The sequence below is a fragment of the Cavia porcellus genome, unplaced genomic scaffold, assembly GCF_034190915.1.
Source record: "Cavia porcellus strain 051 isolate PalLab524CR breed Dunkin Hartley unplaced genomic scaffold, mCavPor4.1 scaffold_33, whole genome shotgun sequence".
Taxonomy (NCBI): domain Eukaryota; kingdom Metazoa; phylum Chordata; class Mammalia; order Rodentia; family Caviidae; genus Cavia; species Cavia porcellus.
This window is the reverse complement of record NW_026947516.1, coordinates 26,041,161-26,061,689: the sequence shown is the minus strand read 5'-3', so window position 1 is coordinate 26,061,689 and position 20,529 is coordinate 26,041,161. Positions and strand designations below refer to the sequence as shown.

Below are 20,529 nucleotides of genomic sequence, written 5' to 3'. Positions count from 1 at the left end.
CAGGAATAGCAAAGCAATGCAAACCTTGTGTTTTTATGAAGTAAATTGTGTTCTAGGAAGCAGGCCGGTTCTATAAAACGCAGGCACTCCTATTTCCAAGAAGTTTCAGATCAAAGAGTAATGATTTCTTATTTTTCTCTTTCAAAAGAAGGTTTCAACATAACAAACGGTCAGCAGATTTTAAAATGAATCTTAATAACAGTATGTCTAGACCATTACCTTTGATATTTTCCTGATTTTTTTCCTATTACCTAAATACATAGATATTTAGCCTTCATGCTTTTCCTTCTCTCTTCAGAAGCAGAACACTTCTCTCATGCATATTAAGACTTCCTGGCAGGGTGGAGTTGTGGTTCTCAGCAGCTCAGCATTCACAGATCTCATTAGAAATGCAAGTTCCCAGGCCCAGAACCTCTAGCTCAGAAACTCAGGGTAAACCTCAGCAATCTGTGTTTTAACAAGTCTGCAGTGATTCCAAAGCACAGTGAGATAAGAGCATCCCCTGCTGCTGAGCCTATTTGGTGACTCAGATTTGTTCTGAGATGCTGAATAGCTACCATAACCCTATTTAAAAAGTCCTTGACAAGCTCATGGGATTTTATTTCTTTGTCAGTTCCTCCAAAAGATATTTTAAAAAGTAAACAGTATGCACAGTGGTACTCTATAGATAAAAGTCTGTGCTTTGCACAAGGACTCATTTGGAGGAGAGTGGTAAGGGGTTATGTGGATGGGATGGCACGTGGGGAAACCCGTGGATTTGAAAATGCTTCCTTTCCCCCTTGTGTAGATAGGTAAGTATGTGTGTGTTTGTTTTAAAATCAGGTTAGTAGAATGTCCTGTATAGATTTGGAGCCACTGGGACATAAAACCTCATTTTTATGTTTCATCCATCATAGCTTATCCTTTGGGAGGGATTGAAACTCTCCATCTTTAATTGAAAAGGTTAATGTTAATTCAACTTCTCAGCGGAATTACACTGTGGCTGGATCTAAGGGTACTATTTCAAGTACGATGGCTACGGAAGTATAATTTAACCCACATGTTCTCCCTGTTCAATTCCTCCTACACATGCCTGCCACATAAACTGTGCTAAACCCAGCTCCCATTATAATGTTCTAAGAGGAATTAGCGAGCCAGGAGTTAGGATTTTATCAGGAAGTAAGGACAACAGCCCCAAAATGGAGTCAGGAGGCCCAAAATGGAGTCTGCTGAGTCACTGTCTTCCAGGGTTCTTACAAAAACATCATCAGATGTCCTTCTGTTCCCTGGGACCTCCCCAGAGCATGATCAGGCAGGCCACTGGCTCAAAGGCACATGAAGCCTGTGTGGACACTGAATGGACACTGCATACATAGGACCCTAAGAAATAAATAATCTCCTATAGGACAGAGATTTTATTGTTCAAGCTCCCTTCTAAATCCTTGAAAATCCCTAGACAAAGAGCCCTCATGGCTGTCCTACTCAGAATCCCCTCTTGGCTAGTGGGAGCTTTACTTCCTTGCCTATATATATTTTACTTTCTTGCCTTTATATCCTTAAAATAAATGTTTGCACCCTGCCTCGTCTGTCCATGGTTTCATTCTTTGTCACTGGGGGACATGATCATGTATTCTGGGGACAGCATTCCCCACCTTCACTGATGATTCTCTAATACCTACCAAATTAAATTCATGTTTTTCATCCAGCACCTAAGACTGAAACTACAGAATTAAGTTAAAACCTATGAAATTGTAATTTTAATGGGGAAAAATGACCAAATATTAGCAATTTCATATGGTATAATCTAATATTATCTACCATATTTTTTTGTCTTTTTGAGACAGGATCTCACTATGCAGTTTAGGCTGGTCTTGAGCTCATTTTGTAGCCCAGGCTGCTTTCGAACTTGCAATGATCCTCCTGCCTCAGCCTCCCAAGTGCTGCGATTACAGACATGTGCCACCATGCTTGGCATCTACCCTACATTTAACTATTAAACTCTTCTATTGCCTTTTTCTTTTCCAATATGCAAGATTTAAGCTTCTTGAAATTTTAATACTTAATACTATCCCCTACTTATAGTAAAAAAAAAAAAATCTCAGGTAAAGAGAAAATGTTCCCTCTTCCCCTATAGCTACAGAGAAGCAGACAATATTGTGTGGCATAGAGCTAGTTCTGTGTCATATAATCAGAATTGGGAACATTTGTTCAAGTATCTGTCCCACTCTCCTTTTGGTCATGTTGGCTTCTATTTTCTGTTGCTTTAAAATTATGCTTGGGAGTGTTATATGTAAAGATCTGTATTTATTAAGATTCCTAGATGTCAGAATTTGTTGTTTTGCCCAGGGAAATGGAACATATAACATGCAAAAGTGTGCATTTCTGATTGGCCATCTTATTTAATAATGTGTTACTTTGGTAATAATAATACTATATTTTCAATTTTGTTTTCTATAAGATAACAAATATTGGGGCTGGAGGTTTAGCTCAGCGGCATAAGCGCCTGCCTTGAAAACAGGCAGTCGTGAGTTCGATCCCCGGTACTGATAAAAAGGAAAAAGACAACAACAAAAAAAAAGATAACAAATATTTCTGCTAGAGTTCTTTGTTAAGTGGAAGGAAAGCTTTAGACTTTCTTTCTTTTCCTTCAGATACAAAGGTGTTCTAAACCCTGTGATTGCTGGTTTCAGTGTGTCCCACTTAAATTACCCAGAGGATCCATGCCATGGATCCAGCCCATCATTTCAACTTTTCCACTTCCTCTTTGCACATACATGCTATAAATCCCTTCTCTTCTGTACTTCCCATCCTCTACTGCACCTTTTTATATGTGCTGTTCCTCTCTTCGGACACGCCCTTTCCATTCCTATCTCAACTATCCAAGTCTCAGCCACGCTACTCCTTTGTGAAGCCTTCCCAATTCCATCCAGTGTGATTTACAGAAAACCTCAATTCGCTAAAGGTGCTGTTTGCAAACCATTTGTTTCAGGAACAAAAGTACTTGGCAAAATTTTGCTTCCATTTGCAAATTCCATACCAGGTGACAAACACGACCATGGCCATCTTCCTCACACAACTACAAATGCAGACATCTTCCCCAAAGTCATAAAACAAATTAAATTTGTAAATAAATTAAATTTGAGATATCTTCAGTAGTATATACCATGGTCTCCTGGCTTTATAGTTATTTGTATGTTTCCCTTTTCTCTCTGAGGAGACTTTGTCCCACTATGGACGAAGAAAGTACCTTGGTCTTTTGCCAGGTATCTAGCAAAAAGCCTTGCATGTCAGTATGTTCTCAATCTAAAAAAATGACATTGAAGTTTTCTACAACCAATATTAAGGATCATCTTGATCTAACTGATCTCCTACACCAATTGTCTCTCCTTCTATACTGTGGGAAGTCAACTCCCCACCAGTCCTTGAAGATTCTAGGGCCTGGTTCACTGCCACTCTTGCCAGAGCCGCACATCTAAGAATTCTTGGTGACTTTGTACTCACACAGATGATCCTTGCAATAGCCTGGTCCCTTGGCTCCTTGATCTCATCATCTCTCCATCTATCACAGACAGCACTCTTTTGGTTTTGCCCTGGAGTTAATTGTTACCAGTAACCACAAAGTCCTCCAAAATTACAACTTCAAATGCCCCATTCTCCAAACACAGTCAAACAATAAGCCCAAAGTAACTGGTTTTTCGGAGTATGAAGATGTATCCCTGGTGCAGCCACTATGGAAATCAGTATGGAGATTCCTCAACAGACTAGGATTGGAAGTTCCATTCAATCCAGCTATTCCCCTCCTGGGTATTTTCCCAAAAAAACTAAAAAGGTCATGTCACAGTGATATATGTGCACATATATGATATATATGCAGCACAATTTGTAAGAGCTAAATATTGGAAACAACCAAAATGCTCATCAACCACAGAGTAGATGAAAAAGATGCGGTATTTTTATTCAATGGACTATTACTCGGCTATAAAAAGGATGATCTTGAGGCCTTTATAGGTAAATGGAGGCAATTGGAGACTATCCTCATAAATGAAATAAATAAGAATCATCTTTGTGAATATGACATTGTCTCTCTAGTGTAAAAAGTAATAAAAACTGTAAGAGTAATAAGATCCAAAATGTGTAATAGCTATTGTAAAAAAGAAAGGGAAAGAAAGTGCTCCAAAGGATATAACTGCATGTATGTTCAAGAGTGTGAGATAGATAACCATATTAACTAAGTTTTTGTTGGATCACTGAACAGAACAGTTTGCACTCTCATTGTCTACTTTTTATGCTTTAATTTTGTAACTTGAACAACTATTTGTAAGAGGACAATATGTAATTTATCAACTAGTGATTTCTTAGCGTTAATTTTTTTTGAAATTCTGTATTATGTCTACCTTTTTTGTTCTGCTTTTTTTTTAAATAAAAAAATGTATCCCTCTCCTCTTTCTTTCAGTGGAAGCTCCAACATGTTTTTGTGTTGTGTTGTGTTGTGTTGTGTTTGTTTTGTTTGTGACGGGATTCCATTAAATTGCCCTGGCAGGACTCAAACTTGTGATCCTTTTGCCTCAGCCTCTCAAGTGCTGGGATTATGTTCCCCTGGCTAAGACCAGTTTAGAGACCAACAGCAATTGGTCTCCACCTACCTCCCCTTTGGGAAGGGGGTGGTGCACTAGAGGATTTCCTTTAAATTTCTATCTACATATTCCTTTACACAACATTCAGAAAACATCTTCCATGTCAAGAAACCCTACCCCATCCCCACCTCCAGCCGTTAGAGGATGGAGGGCTAAAGCTTCACCAGATGATTTCAGTTCTTCATGTTGGTTTACTCAGGCTTTACAATAAATTCTTACAGTTCACTGAACTCACCCCAAACAGTCCTTTAGAAAACTGCCCACCACCTACCTGTAGGCCTCATTTCTTTTCTTTCTGTCCTTTCCCATTGGAAATTGGGAGCACAAAACCAGAGGCTTAAGGCTGGGAAGCATTTTGCCTGTCTTTGCCCGTGGATGGTCCTGCTCACTGTGAGATTTTTCCTGCTGCCCCAGAGTTGCTAAAGATGGAAAGAAAAGCACCAGGTGTTCTCGGACCTAGAGAAAGGCTGCAACTGAGCCAGTCACGGTGGGACATGCTTGTAATGCCAGCACTCGTAGAAGGCTGAGGCAGAAAGATCTCAAATGCGAATCCAGCACGGGCAGTTTATCAACTTAGGGAGACCCTATTTCAAAACTTTAAAAAGGCTGGGGGAGGGGGGTGGCTGAAGATATAGGTCAACGAGATGACCCTACATTCTAATCCCTGGTACCGGAAAGTAAATAAATACATAAAGGCTGCAACCAGACATGTTCCCTCAGTACTAAGAGAGGGAAGAAGTGGCTGTATTCAGACCCGGACCACAGCCTTCGAAGCCAACTGCCACCCTCCCCCAGTCTCTGTTCAAAAAGGATGGGGGAGGGATGGTGGTGGCAGTGGTGTGTGACGGGCCGCGGTCTCTAAGGGCAGAATGGCAATATGGAGGCCCCCTCGCTCCCCACGAGCCTTAAGGGAGTGGTTCGAGGGGAATGGGGAGGAGCTCTGCTTGAAGGGAAAGTTGGCCGCAGGTTAGTCGGTGAGATAATTCTTTTTTTTTTTTTTTTGTCTTTTTTGTTTTTATCGGTACCAGGGATCGAACTCACGACTGCCTGCTTGCAAGGCAGGTGCTTTTGCCTCTGAGCTAAATCCCCAGCCCTGGTGAGATAATTCTTGGACAAGACTGACAAAAATTCTCTGAGGTTACAGTTGTGTGGGAACCTGGAGTTTGCTGCCCCCTCGTGGTCTACAGCTACCTGACCGCGAGAGGCTCAAACGGTATTAGTGAGGGGCAGCGAGGCTGGCAAGTCAGTCTGTCTTAGATTTCCCCACCCTCCAGCCTTAGGATCCCAGAAGAGGGTCTCGGCACTCACCAGGGCTCCTACACAGGAGCACCGGGCCGTTCTGAGGGAGTTCCCAGAGGAAGAAGCCGAGGAAAAGCTTAACACTGTGGCCTCAGCCTTCAGAGCAGGTTCCTACCTGGAGACATCCTCTGAGCAGATCCTGGTGTCCCACCAGGAAAGGGGCCTTTGCACAGGAAGATCTGTTTCCCTTCTTCTCTCCCTGCCCACATCTACACCAGAAGGAAGGTATGATCTTGAAGTTGTAATTAGAATTGGGAGCTCCACCAACCAAGAGAGCCCAGAGTAAGATCTACCCAAGATATCCTCAAGGGGTAGGAGAAGGGGGACTTGGTACCACGTGTTTGAAGATGGTGATTGGAAAAACTAAAATAGTTTCACGTAGAGGCCGCCACTGAGACCCAACAACACATCAGTTACAGGTACTTGTGCAAGGCATGGACTTCAGAAGCAGATAAAGAGGCCAAACTATCACTGTGCAATTTAATAGCTTTATTGTCTCAGGAAATCGTCAGTGACTCAAGTTCTTCAAGGACGTTACTAGCAGATTCATAAAAAGCTGAAAGGCAGTGTACACAAAGAAATAGAAACTCTTATTTGTGTGTGTGGTGACACTTGGAGGGAGGCATCTGTTTCCTTTGACAAAAGATTCGAAGTAGTCTATGACAAATTGAACTAGTAGAGATAAGAAATAAGACATCAAGAATGCCGAAGTGCTAATCATAAACTAAACTTGGTGACTCAGGTTTCAGTGTTGGTTTTTCATTTGCAGGCAGCTGACGTGCAAAGGGAAACCTGCTAATGTGTACAACTATGTTTATCACAAAGGAGGAAGGATGGTATCTTTTGGGGGACACGGTTTTTTCCTGTCACTAAATTTAAAAACGAGATTTTCTGCATTGGCCCATAAATGACCTAAAAATCTGACTATTCTTTACTGTGAATTTCCAACAGCTTTAGAACCAGTGATGTAGTGACTGGGACTGGGACAAATTTTGGTAGCAATTACTATCCATAATTCTTCAAGACTCTTCAGGTGAACTTTCCCTAATACCGTATACTCATTGTGACATCATCATATGAAGAACATATACTCCTCGCCTCCACCTCCGAGGAAATATGTTTGTCACCATGCAGAACATTCACATTGAAGGCAGATTAAAGCAAAAACATCAGTGTGTTTGCAGACGAAATAGCTCAGTTCAAAAGGCTTTTCTCCTTTCCAAGCCCAATGCTGGCCTTATGAAGGCCACACTGCTCTCTCATCAAGGGCAGGGTCATCCTTCACGGACACTGGCACATAAAATAAATGACCTTTGCAAAACACTGCCACAGGTGAGCTTTCCTGCTCCAACATGGAGGCGCAGCAACTGATCTGCATATGCTAACATGAGTTTCCAGGGATGATGCCAAAATAAGCTCCTGTCCTCCCTCACCTTTACTTTAATCCCCACATAGGTTTTGCTTTTACCATATGGTAATTATTTCCAAATCACAAGTGCAAACACTCACTCTGATTGGAAAATTAGCAGATTTCAAACTCAGGTAATTTGTCCCTAATGAGGAACTTGTTGAACTGAATTTAACAATTAACTCATACACCCCTTGATGCCTGCGGCTTTGGCAATGTAGTGGGAAGACAGAAGGGCTAGTGGAGGCCTGGACACTGGCAGGACTTTGGGTACAAGACGAAGGCCAGGATGGGGAAGGCATGTTCATGGGGCGGTACGAACATCAGCAACTTGGCTGTCTAAAGGGATATACGGGGGTGGTGAAGCCAACTTCAACTACACACCACAGTAGAGAGAACACTATAATGAGTGCCATATGCCCATCACCCAGCTCACAACACCAACTCACGACTGATCCAGCATCACTTGTGCAGGAAGAACTGGAGACCTGAAAGATGACAGGGAGGAGGAGGAAACGGAAGAGTAAAAGACAGCATGGCGCCTCTCTATCCGTCAGGTTCCAAGTTCTTCAGGGCCAGAGATACATGGATATTGAGCACTTGAAATGTTGTAAGACTGAAGAACTAATAGTTAAATTTTATTTGCTTTTAATTAATTGAGATTTTAAAATATATTTGATTTAATTTTTGGGAAACTAAGTATGTTGGGAGGTGAATGTACATTTTCAACTGTAAATTTTACAAAATCTAAATTCAAGCCAAATATTTTTATAACAATTTAACATCCAAATTGACATAGTCTGGAATTTGAAGTTTTAATGAAAATAAAAGAATATAAAATGTCAAGAATTTTAAAATATTGACAAATGGAAATGATGTTTTGGATATCTGTATGAATTAAGTATGTTTTGTTATTAATTTCTCCTATATATATGTACTTTTTAAAATGCAGCTATGAGAAAATTTAAAGTTACAATGAGACCCCAGTTAAGATTCCTACAGCACAGCACTTTCCAGAGCTAGAATTCTCCTTTAAAACAAAGATCCTCAAGAAATGTGATAATCTTGTTCCCAAGCTCCTGTCCCATAACAAAGGCCCACTTCTGCGTGTAACTACCTGGGTGCTTGTCTGAGGGACATCTCTGTGACCTGGGAATTCTAAGGCCACCTGCTTTCACGTTATGTGAAATGCCTCACTGTCAATGCTGTCCACTAGATTCCTGAAGATGTGCCTACAGAAGTCTAATTGTGGATTGGTAGGATTTTTTGTGGCTTAGGAAAGGGTTTCCAGGGTTTCAAGATGCTAAAATAAATGAAAAGTTTACTCCCAAAATGTAGCAAACTGGATATACTCAAAAGGAACCCCAAGTCAAAGTACCAACCAGGTGGAGCTCATGAAAAGGAAATAAATATATTTTAAGGGGCTGGGGATTTAGCTCAGTGGCATAAGTGTTTGCCTGGCAAGTGTTAAGATTGTGAGTTTGATTCTTGGTATCAAAACAACAAAAAAAATATTTTCTAAAAAAATGAGCAAATGGTAATCTGAAACAAAACCAAATTTATTTAGCTTCCTGGGAAGAAAGGCACACATGACTCAGGTACAAATTCAGCTAGTTATCAGGAGGCAGAGGGCAAAGGGAGGAAAGACACTCCACCTGCAATATTCCCAAGTCAGGTCTCTGCCAGGCGCCCATAGGCCAAGGATGCATTCTTCTTGGCAACAGCTCATCCCACTGGTTCACTTCTTCAGCTACATTGCGGGCGCCACTCCCTGTGATGCCCAGGATGGGCTCCTTGTTACTCAGATGGCAACATTGATGTGCTGTCAGGAAGTCAGTCTGTTTTTTATTAATCACTTTTAAACTGTCAGGCAAAATTTCCTTTCTTCTTAGAGCAAAAAGTAGACAAATACACATGTGTACTTATAAAGAGAAATCTTATCTTTGCTATTTAAAGTGCATAAAGGAGCCAAATGTGGGAAATTACAACAAATACATGAGTGATAAAAAAAAAAAACCACTATCCACAATAGGTAAAGGTAGATACAATCCAATTAGCCAACAATCAAGGAATGGATAAACAGAATACAGTACATACATATTATGAAACATTATTCAGCCAAACAGGAATGAAGTACTGATACATGTAAAAAAATCCAAGAACCTCAAAAGCATTATGGTAGACACCAAAAAGAACATACGGTATGATTCCAGTGGTAGGAGACGCTGTGAACAGTGCAGTTCCTGGGGACAGAAAGCAAATTAGCGGTCGCCAGGGGCAGGTGGCAGGGAGGAGGACTGCTGAGTGCCTGATGGGTCCAGGATTTTTCATTCTGAAGGGCTGAACATGTTAGGGAAATAGAGGTGGTGTCGGCTCAACACTGAGAATGTGCTGAGTGCCAGAGAATTGTACCTGAAAATGGCTAAATGCTTCTTACGTGAATTACAACTCAAGTTTTAACAAGGAAGGGGTGAAAAAGAGGCCAGAAAAGTTCAAGGATCTTTGAGTCCCATTGAAGGAAAAAAAAATGGACTTGATGGAGCAAGGACTGAGGAACAACTGATGAAACAAAGGGAAAAGGAGGAGGACATCCTACTTACCAAGCTAAGGAGACTACAGCTATTTATTAGAAAGAAAGAAAAAAGTTACCAAATGTTTCTTTTACCTATTTAAAAGTAACCTAAGTTTTTTTGTTGTTGTTGTTGTTTTTTTTGTTTTGTTTTTTTTTTGGCGGTCCAGGAGGTTGGACCCAGTGCCTTTGCACTGAGTAACAATCCTAGTCCTTTTTAATATTTTATTTCAAGACAGTGCCCCACTGCTTTGTTAGAGTACCCATGCTGGGCCCAAACTTGTGAGGACTGAGCTTACAGGCATGAGACACCATGTCCTGCTGTAACCTACTATTCAAAAAATTTGTAAATAACTTTCTAAAGAGACAGACAAGGCACCAGAGAAGTGCCTTTGAGGGCCAGTGACAGGGTCTGGAGGAGAGATTTGCTCTGCGGTGGGGGAGGGAGAACACTGAGTGCAGGGAGACTTGGAAGGGTTTGGGGACGGTCACACTCTCTCATCTGCCACCGACTGCATCCCACAGGTGTGCAGATCTCTGCTGTACTCAGTCTCAGTGTGACCTTCGTTTCTTGTGGAGTCTTTCCATTTTTCAAACTAAATGTGTAGCAACTACAACTCATACACTGCACACAAACCTTTCAAACTGAACACGTGGACACCAGCTATGTTGTCCTGAAAGCTGTTTCGTCTAGCTATAGGTATATATTCTTTCGGGAAAACTAGTTTTTAAAAGGCAGTCGTTTTCCTGTCACGTAGGGAAACATGGCTGAACCTTGAGAACATTGTGCAGAGTGACATAAACCTGTCTCTAAATGATGAGCACCGTCAGGATTTCACTTTGTGAATTGCCCAGCGTGCTTCAGCAACGCTTGCCCATGGAAACAGAAGGCAGAATGAATGCAGGCTGCCAGGGGCTGGAGGACAGCAAAAGGGGTGCTGCTGTTCAAGGGGTGCAGAGTCTGGGGTCTGCAAGATGCAAAGCTCCTGGAGCTCTGGCACACAAGCACGTGAAGGAGCTCGGTACTACTGAGCAGTGTCCTTCAAAGGGTGAAGGCAGGCAATTTTGCGCTCTGTTTTACAATCAAAACTTAAAAACCAGCACATCTTGCTCGAACATTAACCAGCAGTGTATTCTTATTGTCATTTTATGCTTCAGAGAACTTGTAAGTTTCGTTGAACCTCGTTTGAGTTTGAGCACACATTCAAATACTACAGTAAAAGTATGTCAGCAAACGAACAGTAACTTCAGCAAGACAATCACAGCTCATTAAATGCATTCCCTGTTTCTAGGTAAAACTTATGGGATTGCGCTTTGGTATAAAGCTTTTGCTTTAAAATACTAAAACATCAAAAACATCAAAGATGAAGTAAAAACCCAGAACAGATTCAGCTCTGTGCTTGAGTGTTTTAAATACACAGAAAGCAAGGCAGGACTCAGGACTCTGAGGTGGCTGGTGGGCCTCTGTTGGTGCTACCACTTATCTGGTCAACTGTGTAACCACGACGTGGGATCTGAGTGATCTAAGTTGCTACTGTCACCAGAGACATTAGTCACAGCCCCCTGGCATCAGCACCTGTCCATGAGGCTGCAGTTGTTCTTGCAGGGTAACAGTATCCTAGAATCTTTCCAGAGAGAGGCTTTGCTTGGCAGAAAAAAGCTCATCCAATATAGTTGCCTCTGCCTGCAAAAAAAAACACCTTTCTCCAGCAAGGTTCATCATAACATCTTGCTGAGCAGGCAAGGCCCATCACTGACTGCTCAGATCTCGTACAAAAGCCTGTGGGCTGGGCTGTGGTGGGAAAGCAGTGGGTTGCTGAAGTTGTCCATCAACTGATACAACTCACACTGGAGTTGAGGCTGAGGCTGGAGTTGGGGCTGGGGCTGGGGCTGGGGTTCTGGTTGGAGTTGGGGCTGGGGCTAGGGCTTGGGCCAGGGTTGGGGCTGGGGCTGGAATTGGGGTTGGGGCCTGGGTTGGAACTGAGGCTGGGGTTGGAATTGGGGCTGGGGCTGGAATTGGGGTTGGGTCTGAAATTGGGGCTGGGGGTGGGGTTGGAGTTGGGGTTGGGGCTGGAATTGGGGTTGAAGCTGGGGTTGGAACTGGGGCTGGGGTTGGGGCTGGAATTGGGGTTGAAGCTGGGGTTGGAATTGGGATTGATTCTGGGGTTGGGGTTGGAACTGGAGATGGGGTTGGAATTGGGGTTGGGACTGGGGTTGGGGTTGGGGTTGGAACTGGGGCTGGGGTTGGATTTGGGGTTGGGGCTGAGGTTTGAGCTGGAATTGGGGCTGAAGCTCCTGTGAATGTATCTGAGGGTGCAAAGTGGTAGAACTAGTTGGAAGCTGGAGTAGAAAGTTTGTACAATCATTATTGTTACGTAAACCACGACCATTAGCAGATGGCTGTGTCTTAAGCAAGAAGTCACACAACTTCAGACCTTGTGGGCCCATAAGGGCACGAAGCGGGAGTTTCCCAATATCAAAGACATCAGAGGAATTGCCCAGCGTGGGCTCTGAACCACTCATCAAACCTGAGGCTCCCTGTGCTAGGCCCACCCCACTGACAACCTCTAGGCTAGTGGAGGTGGCTGAGTTCTGTGTCTTTAGGGTGCCTTCAGAGGGACCAGCAAGGGATTGGGCAGGAGGAGGAAGTGAAGTAACTCCTCTGAGACCCATGGGACACTCCTGAAAAAGGCTGTCTGCCTTGGGACCAGGGGCAAGAGGTGGGAACACCCAGGGGCTCCTAACCTGTAGTGCAGAGGGATGTTGAACTGAACACTGTTGAGATCTGGAGGTGAGTGTGGTCAGTGGAACTTCTGGGTTCACTTTGGTTTTGGATACTGAGGACTTCTTTGACACTGAGGTCACAGGCAGTATTGGCTTTGCCTCTGGAGGTTGACCCACACTGGCTGAGGCACTGGAGCCTGGTGCTATCCTGCGTGAACATTCAGCTTTGCTCTGGATAGACACCTGGCATGTGCTGACTGCCTTCCCAGCATCAGTCTTTGATCTAGCTGTGAGACCACCTGAATGGTCACCTGTGGAGACCTGTGTGGGGTGGTTAGGAATCATGTTCGTGGGAAATTTAGGTGGATCTATCATATCACACCAAAGTAGATCACCTTTTTTCAATACAGTGCTTGGGTCTGTTTCCCATGGCTGAATCTCAGGTTCAAATTCAAACAAACAATCATATTCTAGCACAAGTGGTGGCCAGCAATGCCGTGGTACATCACCAGGTAGGGGACCCTTCTTTCCTTTGGCATGTTTCTGCACATCTATTTCAGAAGGCACAGTCAGGTCACAGGGTCTCTGTCTCCACGTGTCTGTATAATTCTGTGTTGTGATCCTCAGGTTGTGCCCCTGGCCCTCATCTTCTTGTTTAATTTCTTTACACATAGTCAGTACTCTGAAGTCTGGGGGAGGAGCACACTGAGACAATTCGTGCAGCAGACTCAGGTTGGGGCTCAAGGGCCGCTTGAAACACTGTTGCATTGGTGCGGTATTCCTCTTCCCCATGCTACACTGCAGTCTGTTGGCAGTGCAGGCTACTGCCACAGAGGGGTTCAGACACATGGGTTCTGATCTAGATAAAGTCCGCCGGCTCCCAAGAGGGGGCTTGTCTTTCTGGGTCCATCGAGGGTTTTCTCTTGCAATGGCCTCTGCATCACACACTAAAGTCTGCATCGTTGGATGTAAAAGAATATGCCTACTTTTGTAAACAGAAGGGGCCAGGCCCACACACTGCCTGTAGTCCCGAATTTCAGCTATGACACATCCACTATGGAAAACATTAATCTGAGATGTGTCCAGGATATCAAGCAGAACAGGAGGTAACTGTCGTGCATCCAAGTACTCCAACAGTTTACTCTCCTCATAGGGCAGTGAAATGGTCTCTACAAAGGACCCACTTTTGTCATCCAGCATGACAGAATAGCCTTTATCTCCTGGGTAAAGGTTGAACACTAAGCATGGCAATGACTCTCTGCTCACCAGCTTCTCTAGCAAGTGGACGCTGGCCGTGAGTTCCTCGGTGACCTCAGGCTCTTTGCCACATTCTTCAACGTAAATGTCATACAGCTTCTCATGGAGAGATTTACCCTCAGCCCATGGGACCCTCCTTGCAGGAGGTCTCTGCTGGGCTCCCGCAATGACCTCGTCTGCACGGTCTAGGGCTTGCTCTAAGCCTCGCTGCATCGTGAGGCACTCGGGCCCTGCAACAAGAGAACATTAATGGAGCCTCTGGACTCCTAACCCGGGTCCCGCAAATCTACACCTGTACCTGGCCACAAACAGCCTGACGCTTATACCGATGGATGTGCGCACCAAGACACTCACCCTCAGCCCCAAGAAAACACTCGATAAAATTTATGAGTATCTGAAAACGCCCGTACCTGTCAGCGGCAAGGCCTTCATGTACCGGTAGTCGGTGCTGCCACAGGGGACCCTCGCAGAGTTTGGTTAGCGCACATGCGCACTGCGCTCACTGTGTGACCTGTGCTGCCCCCCCACTTCCGCCCAGCACGTGCCAGGCTTGTGTCACGCGATGTCACGTGAGCCAGCCGTGCAGCCTTCGCTTCCCGTCCAGTGCTGCGCTCCTGCTGGACACGGGCGTGAGATTCTTCATCTACACCCTCCTCGAGGACCAGACCAGAACGACTTTCTACTGTCGTGTCAGTCTTTGTAGGGCAGTGGACACTTCTGCAGCACCTCGAGGTGCTTGGGAACAGTCCAGTTTCTTTGCCTCAAGCATCCTTACCTCACCCCCCCCCATCTTTTAGTTTCTACAGGCCTGGATATGGGCTGAGTATATGAACTAGATAAATAAGTCTTCTGTTCACTTTGTTGCCTCAAAGTCTGCCAGTTTGGAGGTCAGAGGCCCGCTTTAGAGCCTGCTGTGCGGTCTGCGAGCATGATCCAAGTGCTGCCCCTTAGCTGGCATCCCAGGGCACACGTCTCTTAGCAGAAGATCCGTGCTGCCCTGTCTCAGTGTGGACTGGATCTTCCCCTGCAGTACTGACTGTGTCTTGCCTGTATTTCACTAGAATCACCCTGAGAAGGGGGTCTGAGTACAAGTGTTTTTTCTGGGAGCTCAACTCAAGAAGGCCTAGTGAGAGCTGCACCAAGGACAGTAAAGGAGGCAACAGAAGGCCTGTTCATGAGCAGAGGACAGCTGCGGAGCCCTGGTCTCCGCTGGGGACTGTGAGCAGCAGTAGACCAAAGGGCTCACTTGGTCCTATCCTGGAGGCAAGGAAGCTGAGGCATTTATTCTTGTTTTTCTCTCTCTCTGACTCTCTCTCTCCCTCCCCCTCCCTCCCTTCCTGTCCCTCTGTCTCTGTCTCTCTCTGTCTCTGTCTCTTTCTGTCTCTCTCTGCCTTAGCTGTCCCAGGAGCATTATTCCCTGACACTTGTGCTTGCCATGTACAGTGCCACCCATGCAATGGGGATTGAGGGTGACCTCAGATGGAGTTGCAAGTGCTTGCGGTGAGGCTCAGTCTGTGTGTGCAGAATGACAAGCACCAGGGGAGATGGACAGAGTCCTGGCAGTATTTGTTACAACTAGGACTGAAGCTAAGTGGGAGGGGTCAGCCATTCATTCTTAAAGATGTAGCTAATGTGCTATGTGGTGCCCCTGCGCATAGACAGAAGTGCGATGTGGTCCATGTAAGTGAAATGGTTGACCTCATGGAAGTTTCTGTCCAGCTGTTAGGGCCAGTGTGCTCCAGATGGAGGTCAAGATCCTGCCTTACTCCCAGTGGGTGCACCAAAGACAGCTGAGCTGCTGGTACACTGGAGGAGATCGATCGTGTGCACGTCTGCATGTTGCAGAATGTGCTAGTTGGCCTGGCACTGCTTATCATGGTTCACTCATCCCCTCCACTTAAGCTGCTAATTACCTGATCATCCCAGAAGATGAAGTTTTAGAACTGATTCTATGTGCACTGCATCCTTTCATATTTCCAAGCATGTTCAGGAGCCAACTGGCTGATTTTGAGAACTCCACCTGTAATCTTCCCTTTTAGCAGCTCAGCAGAGATGTGCATGCTAAGAAAATGGCATTTGCTAGAGAAATAAAATAATTTGTTTAATAGGAAAATAATTGACTTCATTATCTAATAGTGAACTTCTGTTTTCTATACCCATTTAGGTCTAGGACAACCTTAAAATTTTTCAATTTGACAGAGAACATTGTATGCATTTATTGTGTACAGTTAGAACTCTATTGCACAATAAGTTTTCTGTAATTATATTGTGTTTTTTCCCATCTCAACAACTCAATAGCTATAATATTTAACATCTTTTTGTTTTTATTTGTAAATGTTTGCATTACATAATGTTACATTTGGGGTAGGGACTTCGTACAAAGTGGATGTAAAATGCTCTTAACACAAATTAATTACTCTGTGAGGTAACTAATTTTCAAAAATTACCTATAATGCTATAGGTAATCTTTCTCAGTACACAGTTCTGAGAGTGTTGAGAAATGTGTACAGTTGTGCAACCAGCACTATAATCCAGTTATGGAATTAGTCCCTCATGCCAAAAAATCCATCATGCGTCTCCAAAGTCAACTTCTTTAACCACCCAGATGTCTGTCAATTGGGGATTTGTTTTCTATATATAAAGATTTGTCTTTTCCAAAAAGGCAGATGAATAGAAGTCATATAAATGGAGTCATAAGCCATATAGCATTTGAAACTAGCTTCCTTCAGACACCTATATTTAAGACTTATCCATGTTCGTGCATGTATTAGCAGTCTTTTCATTGCTGAGTAATATTGCATTGTATAAATGAAGCAGTCTGTTTACCCATTGGTCAGTTGAAGGGCATTTTTAGATTCTTCCTAGTTTTAGGCAAATATGAGTGTAGTTACTGAAATCATCTGCAAACAATAGTTTCTGTCAATGTAATTTTTATTTCTTGAGGTAAATATCCAGGAGGGACAATATTGAATCACAAGACATGTTTATTATGTTTAGCGTTATAAGAATCTGCCAACCTGCTTTCTAAAGTCCCTGTACCAGTTTGTATTCTCAGCAACAGCAATATTGGGAGCTACAGTTGCTCCACATCCTTGTTAGCATTGGTATGATTAAGCTTGTTTTGTTGTAAACAATTTTAGTAGATGTTGTTTTTTGTCCATCTCAACAACTCAATAGCTATAATATTTAACATCTTTTTGTTTTTATTTGTACATGTTTGCATTACATAATGATTACATTTGGGGGACATTGGTATGTCTCATTATGATTTTAATTTGAATTTTTCTAAGAACTAATGCCACTGAAAATCTTTACACGAGCTTTTTTTTGCACCTATATAGTTTGGTTACATGTCTATTCAAGTATTTTTGCCTTGGAGTGTTCATGTAGTTTAATGGTAGAGCACTTTCCTAACGTGTCCAAAGGTTTGATTCCTAGCATTGAAAAAAACTATCTTTTTTATCGGGCTATTCTGCTTTAGATTCTTTTTTATTTTTCTTTCACTTTTTAAAAATTTATTTTACAGAAAAAAAGCACAGAAAAAATCTAAAAAGCAATCAAACAAACAAATAAAAACAACAACAAAAGAGCCGATCACCGACAACAACAACAAAAATGAGAGTGATACAGGATTTCAAAACAAGATGGTAGGAATTTGACACCACTAAGCTATATCCTCAGCCCTTTATTTTTATTTTATTAAAAGAAAACAAAACAAAGCAATATAAACAATATAGGATTTCAAAACATGCTGGTAGAAAATTAACAATAGTCACTGTATTGCATATTGTGTTCTTCAAAATAGTTGCTCAGATTACAAGATACAGACATGCTCTGCTTTGAATTCTTTAAAGTATGTGTGCTTTTCAAATATTTTCTACCAGCCTGTACCTATTTTTCATTTTCTTAATAAAATTCTAAAGAGAGTAATTTTTAACTTTGATAGAGTCCAATTTATTTTGTTTTGTTTTGGTTTTGTTGTTTTAAGATAGGGTCTCACTATATAGCCCAGGTTGGCCTCAAACTCATGATCCTCCTGTCTCAGCTCTCCAAGTGCTATGTCAAGGAAAACATATGCTGGAAAATATGAGGAAATAGATTTCCCTTTAGAGCCTCCAGAAAAAAAATTTAGCCTTGTCATAACCTTAGGGGTGTTTCTTTGTCTGCTGAAGTTTTTGTTTGGTTGGTTTTTGGTGTTTTTTGCTAAAAACTGAGATCTATTTCTGCTTCTGACTTCCTGGACTGTAAGTAGTCATTGTGTTCTGTTTGAAGTCCTTATATTTGTGATAATTTTTAATTAGCAACACTGTTTTCTTAGCCTGTTCAGAGTGCTCCAATCAAATACCTTAGACTGGGTAATTTATGAACAACAAATATATACTTCTCACAGTTCTGGAGGCTACAAAATCCAAAATCAAGGTGCCAACAGATTTAAAGTCTAACAAGAGCTTATTTCCCTTAGACTGTGCCTTCCAGCTCTAATCTTACATGACAGAAGCCACAGATAAACTCCTTCGGGCCTCTTTTCTAGGAGCACCAATAAGAGTAATTACCCAAAGATTCCACCTCTTAATACCAAGACCTTGGGGTTAGGTTTTGACACATGGGGGGAGCAGACACAAACATTCACACCCCAGCAATTGACAGTTAATACATGTTTTACATGATGGGTGGCGCTGAGAACTCAGGCATGTCTGTTTTATGCCACCTTGTGCTCACTGAATCTTCCCTAACAAAAGAGGACAGGCTGGTTTCATAATATAATTCAAAGTGGGGAGGGGGGTACAAGCAGTTTTTCCTAGAACATCTACTTAACATCTTTAATTTGATTTGATAAAAAGCTTCATTTTCAGGATTTTATGTCTCAGAAACAAATCAGTGAGAAATACAATGTCTTGGGGATGCAGAACAAACCTAAAAAGAATAATACTGTGGCATGAACTCTGACTCTGAGACTAGGCATGCTTGTTTGATTTTCTGGGAGTCTCTATTTCTTCGTCTATAAAATTAAGGGTATGATGAACTCCAAGAATTAAGGCATAGCAAAGCCAGTATGCAGGGAGCATTGAACAAATGTTCACCATCGTCATTTCTATAAAGCTAAATGTTATTGAAAAGCAGATAATCACGGTTAACTCAATCTTATTTTACATCACTGAATTATCTTTGGTGCAAGGATATAGACGTCCAGGGCAGAGAGATGGAGGAGTTGAGTATAAGATATGACTTGAGGGCAGAAAGTAGTAGGCAGACTATGTGCTGGGAAGTGAACAAGCTGAAAGACCTGTCAGAACGTTTCCCTGTAGACCTCTGAAGAGAAAATGGGCAGCTGGTGCCCCCTCCTCCTCCATACAGTTAGCAGTGGCCTTGAAGAAGCACACATGTAAACAACTTATTGGTAAGAGATGCATCTTTGTATGGGAATGGGTGGAGGTTCCCAGATGATAAGCTTTACCTTTCCCCTTAAATTAAAATGCTGCATAGACACTTTAGAGCTTCCTAACATTTATATGAAAAATTGCAGATGTGACTTTGGGAATCACTTCTCCTTTGCCTCTATTTCTAATTCTTTCCAAAGAGAAGCATTTATTTAGGTCAGGCTTACGGTCCATTAGACCCTCAATTAGCAGATTCTCAAAACAATGGAAAGAAGAAATTCACAAGAAAATGTACAGATCCAAAATGGATTCATATACATGAAATATAATTTAAAAAACAATACTCAGAATCCAGATGCCAAACAAGATTAATGTTACTCTGAACTAAATTGTTTGAGTCTTCCCAAAATTCTGTTGAAATCCCAGCCCCCAATGTGATGGTATTAGGAAGGTCTTTGGGGTTATGAAGATGGAGCCCTAATTAACGGGTTAGTGTCCCTCTTAAAGAAAGCCCAGAAAACTCCCTTCCTTTTCTGCCATGCAAGGGATCACAAGAGGTGTTATCTCCTAATAAGGTAGCCCCTATCAGACAGTGAATGTGTTACACACTGAACTTTCCAGCCTCTAGAGCTGTTAAAAAGATATTTCTATTGTTCATAAGCTACCTAATCTATGATAATTTGTTATAGTAGCCCAAATAAACCAAGACAAACATCATGGTTTCAAGACTTAGTTACTGTCATTAAGTCATTACAGTTACCATACCTGCCAAAGTGAGAAAGTAGATTCATGCTTCCACTTAGGTTTCCAAGAAGAAAGACTGAAACCAAAACCCCTTTTCACTAACCACAGTACTCCAGGGCCTAAATCAGTCAATATACGGCATAGTTCCACAAGTACTATCACATATAGTTTGGAAAATTGGAATTATACTTGGAACTCAGAAAAATAAAATTGCATTTATATATTTATTTCTCTACAAATTTATATATAAACACTAAAATTTTGTATGTATTTTAAGTGGTATATATAAGCACACTATAAATATAAAATATAAGGGTAAATAGTCTTCAGTATAAATATAACTTTAATATTTATTAAAATTTCATATATTTTCAAGATCACTATTTTACCTTATCCAAAGAAATTCCTGTAGACAAATTACCTCCTATTTAGTCATCTTACATTATGAAAAGAGTAAAAACTTACACTATTTTTAAAAGAAAAAAATTGTGTCATCAGATCCATTTTAATAAGGCTGACTAATGTTACTAAGTATAT

General features: G+C 42.2%; 1 protein-coding gene across 1 annotated transcript; it reads right to left on the bottom strand.

The window, feature by feature from the left end:
• Nucleotides 1-11,639: 11,639 nt before the first annotated feature.
• Nucleotides 11,640-14,083, bottom strand: LOC100725099 (transcription factor SPT20 homolog). Its single transcript, XM_063242912.1, has 3 exons — nt 12,315-14,083; nt 11,817-12,196; nt 11,640-11,731 (listed from the first exon to the last, which is right to left on the bottom strand). The coding sequence occupies exons 1-3, from the start codon at nt 14,081-14,083 to the stop codon at nt 11,640-11,642; spliced, it is 2,241 nt and encodes a 746-aa protein (XP_063098982.1).
• Between the last annotated feature and the right edge of the window lie 6,446 nt (nt 14,084-20,529).

Coding starts and splice junctions, on each gene's coding strand:
- LOC100725099 (XM_063242912.1), bottom strand. CDS start 14,083: ATGCAGCGAGGCTTAGAGCAAGCCCTAGACCGTGCAGACGAGGTCATT. Junction 12,197..12,314: donor GGCCCACAAGGTCTGAAGTT/GTGTGACTTCTT, acceptor TTGCACCCTCAG/ATACATTCACAGGAGCTTCA. Junction 11,732..11,816: donor CAGCCCCAACCCTGGCCCAA/GCCCTAGCCCCA, acceptor CTCCAGTGTGAG/TTGTATCAGTTGATGGACAA.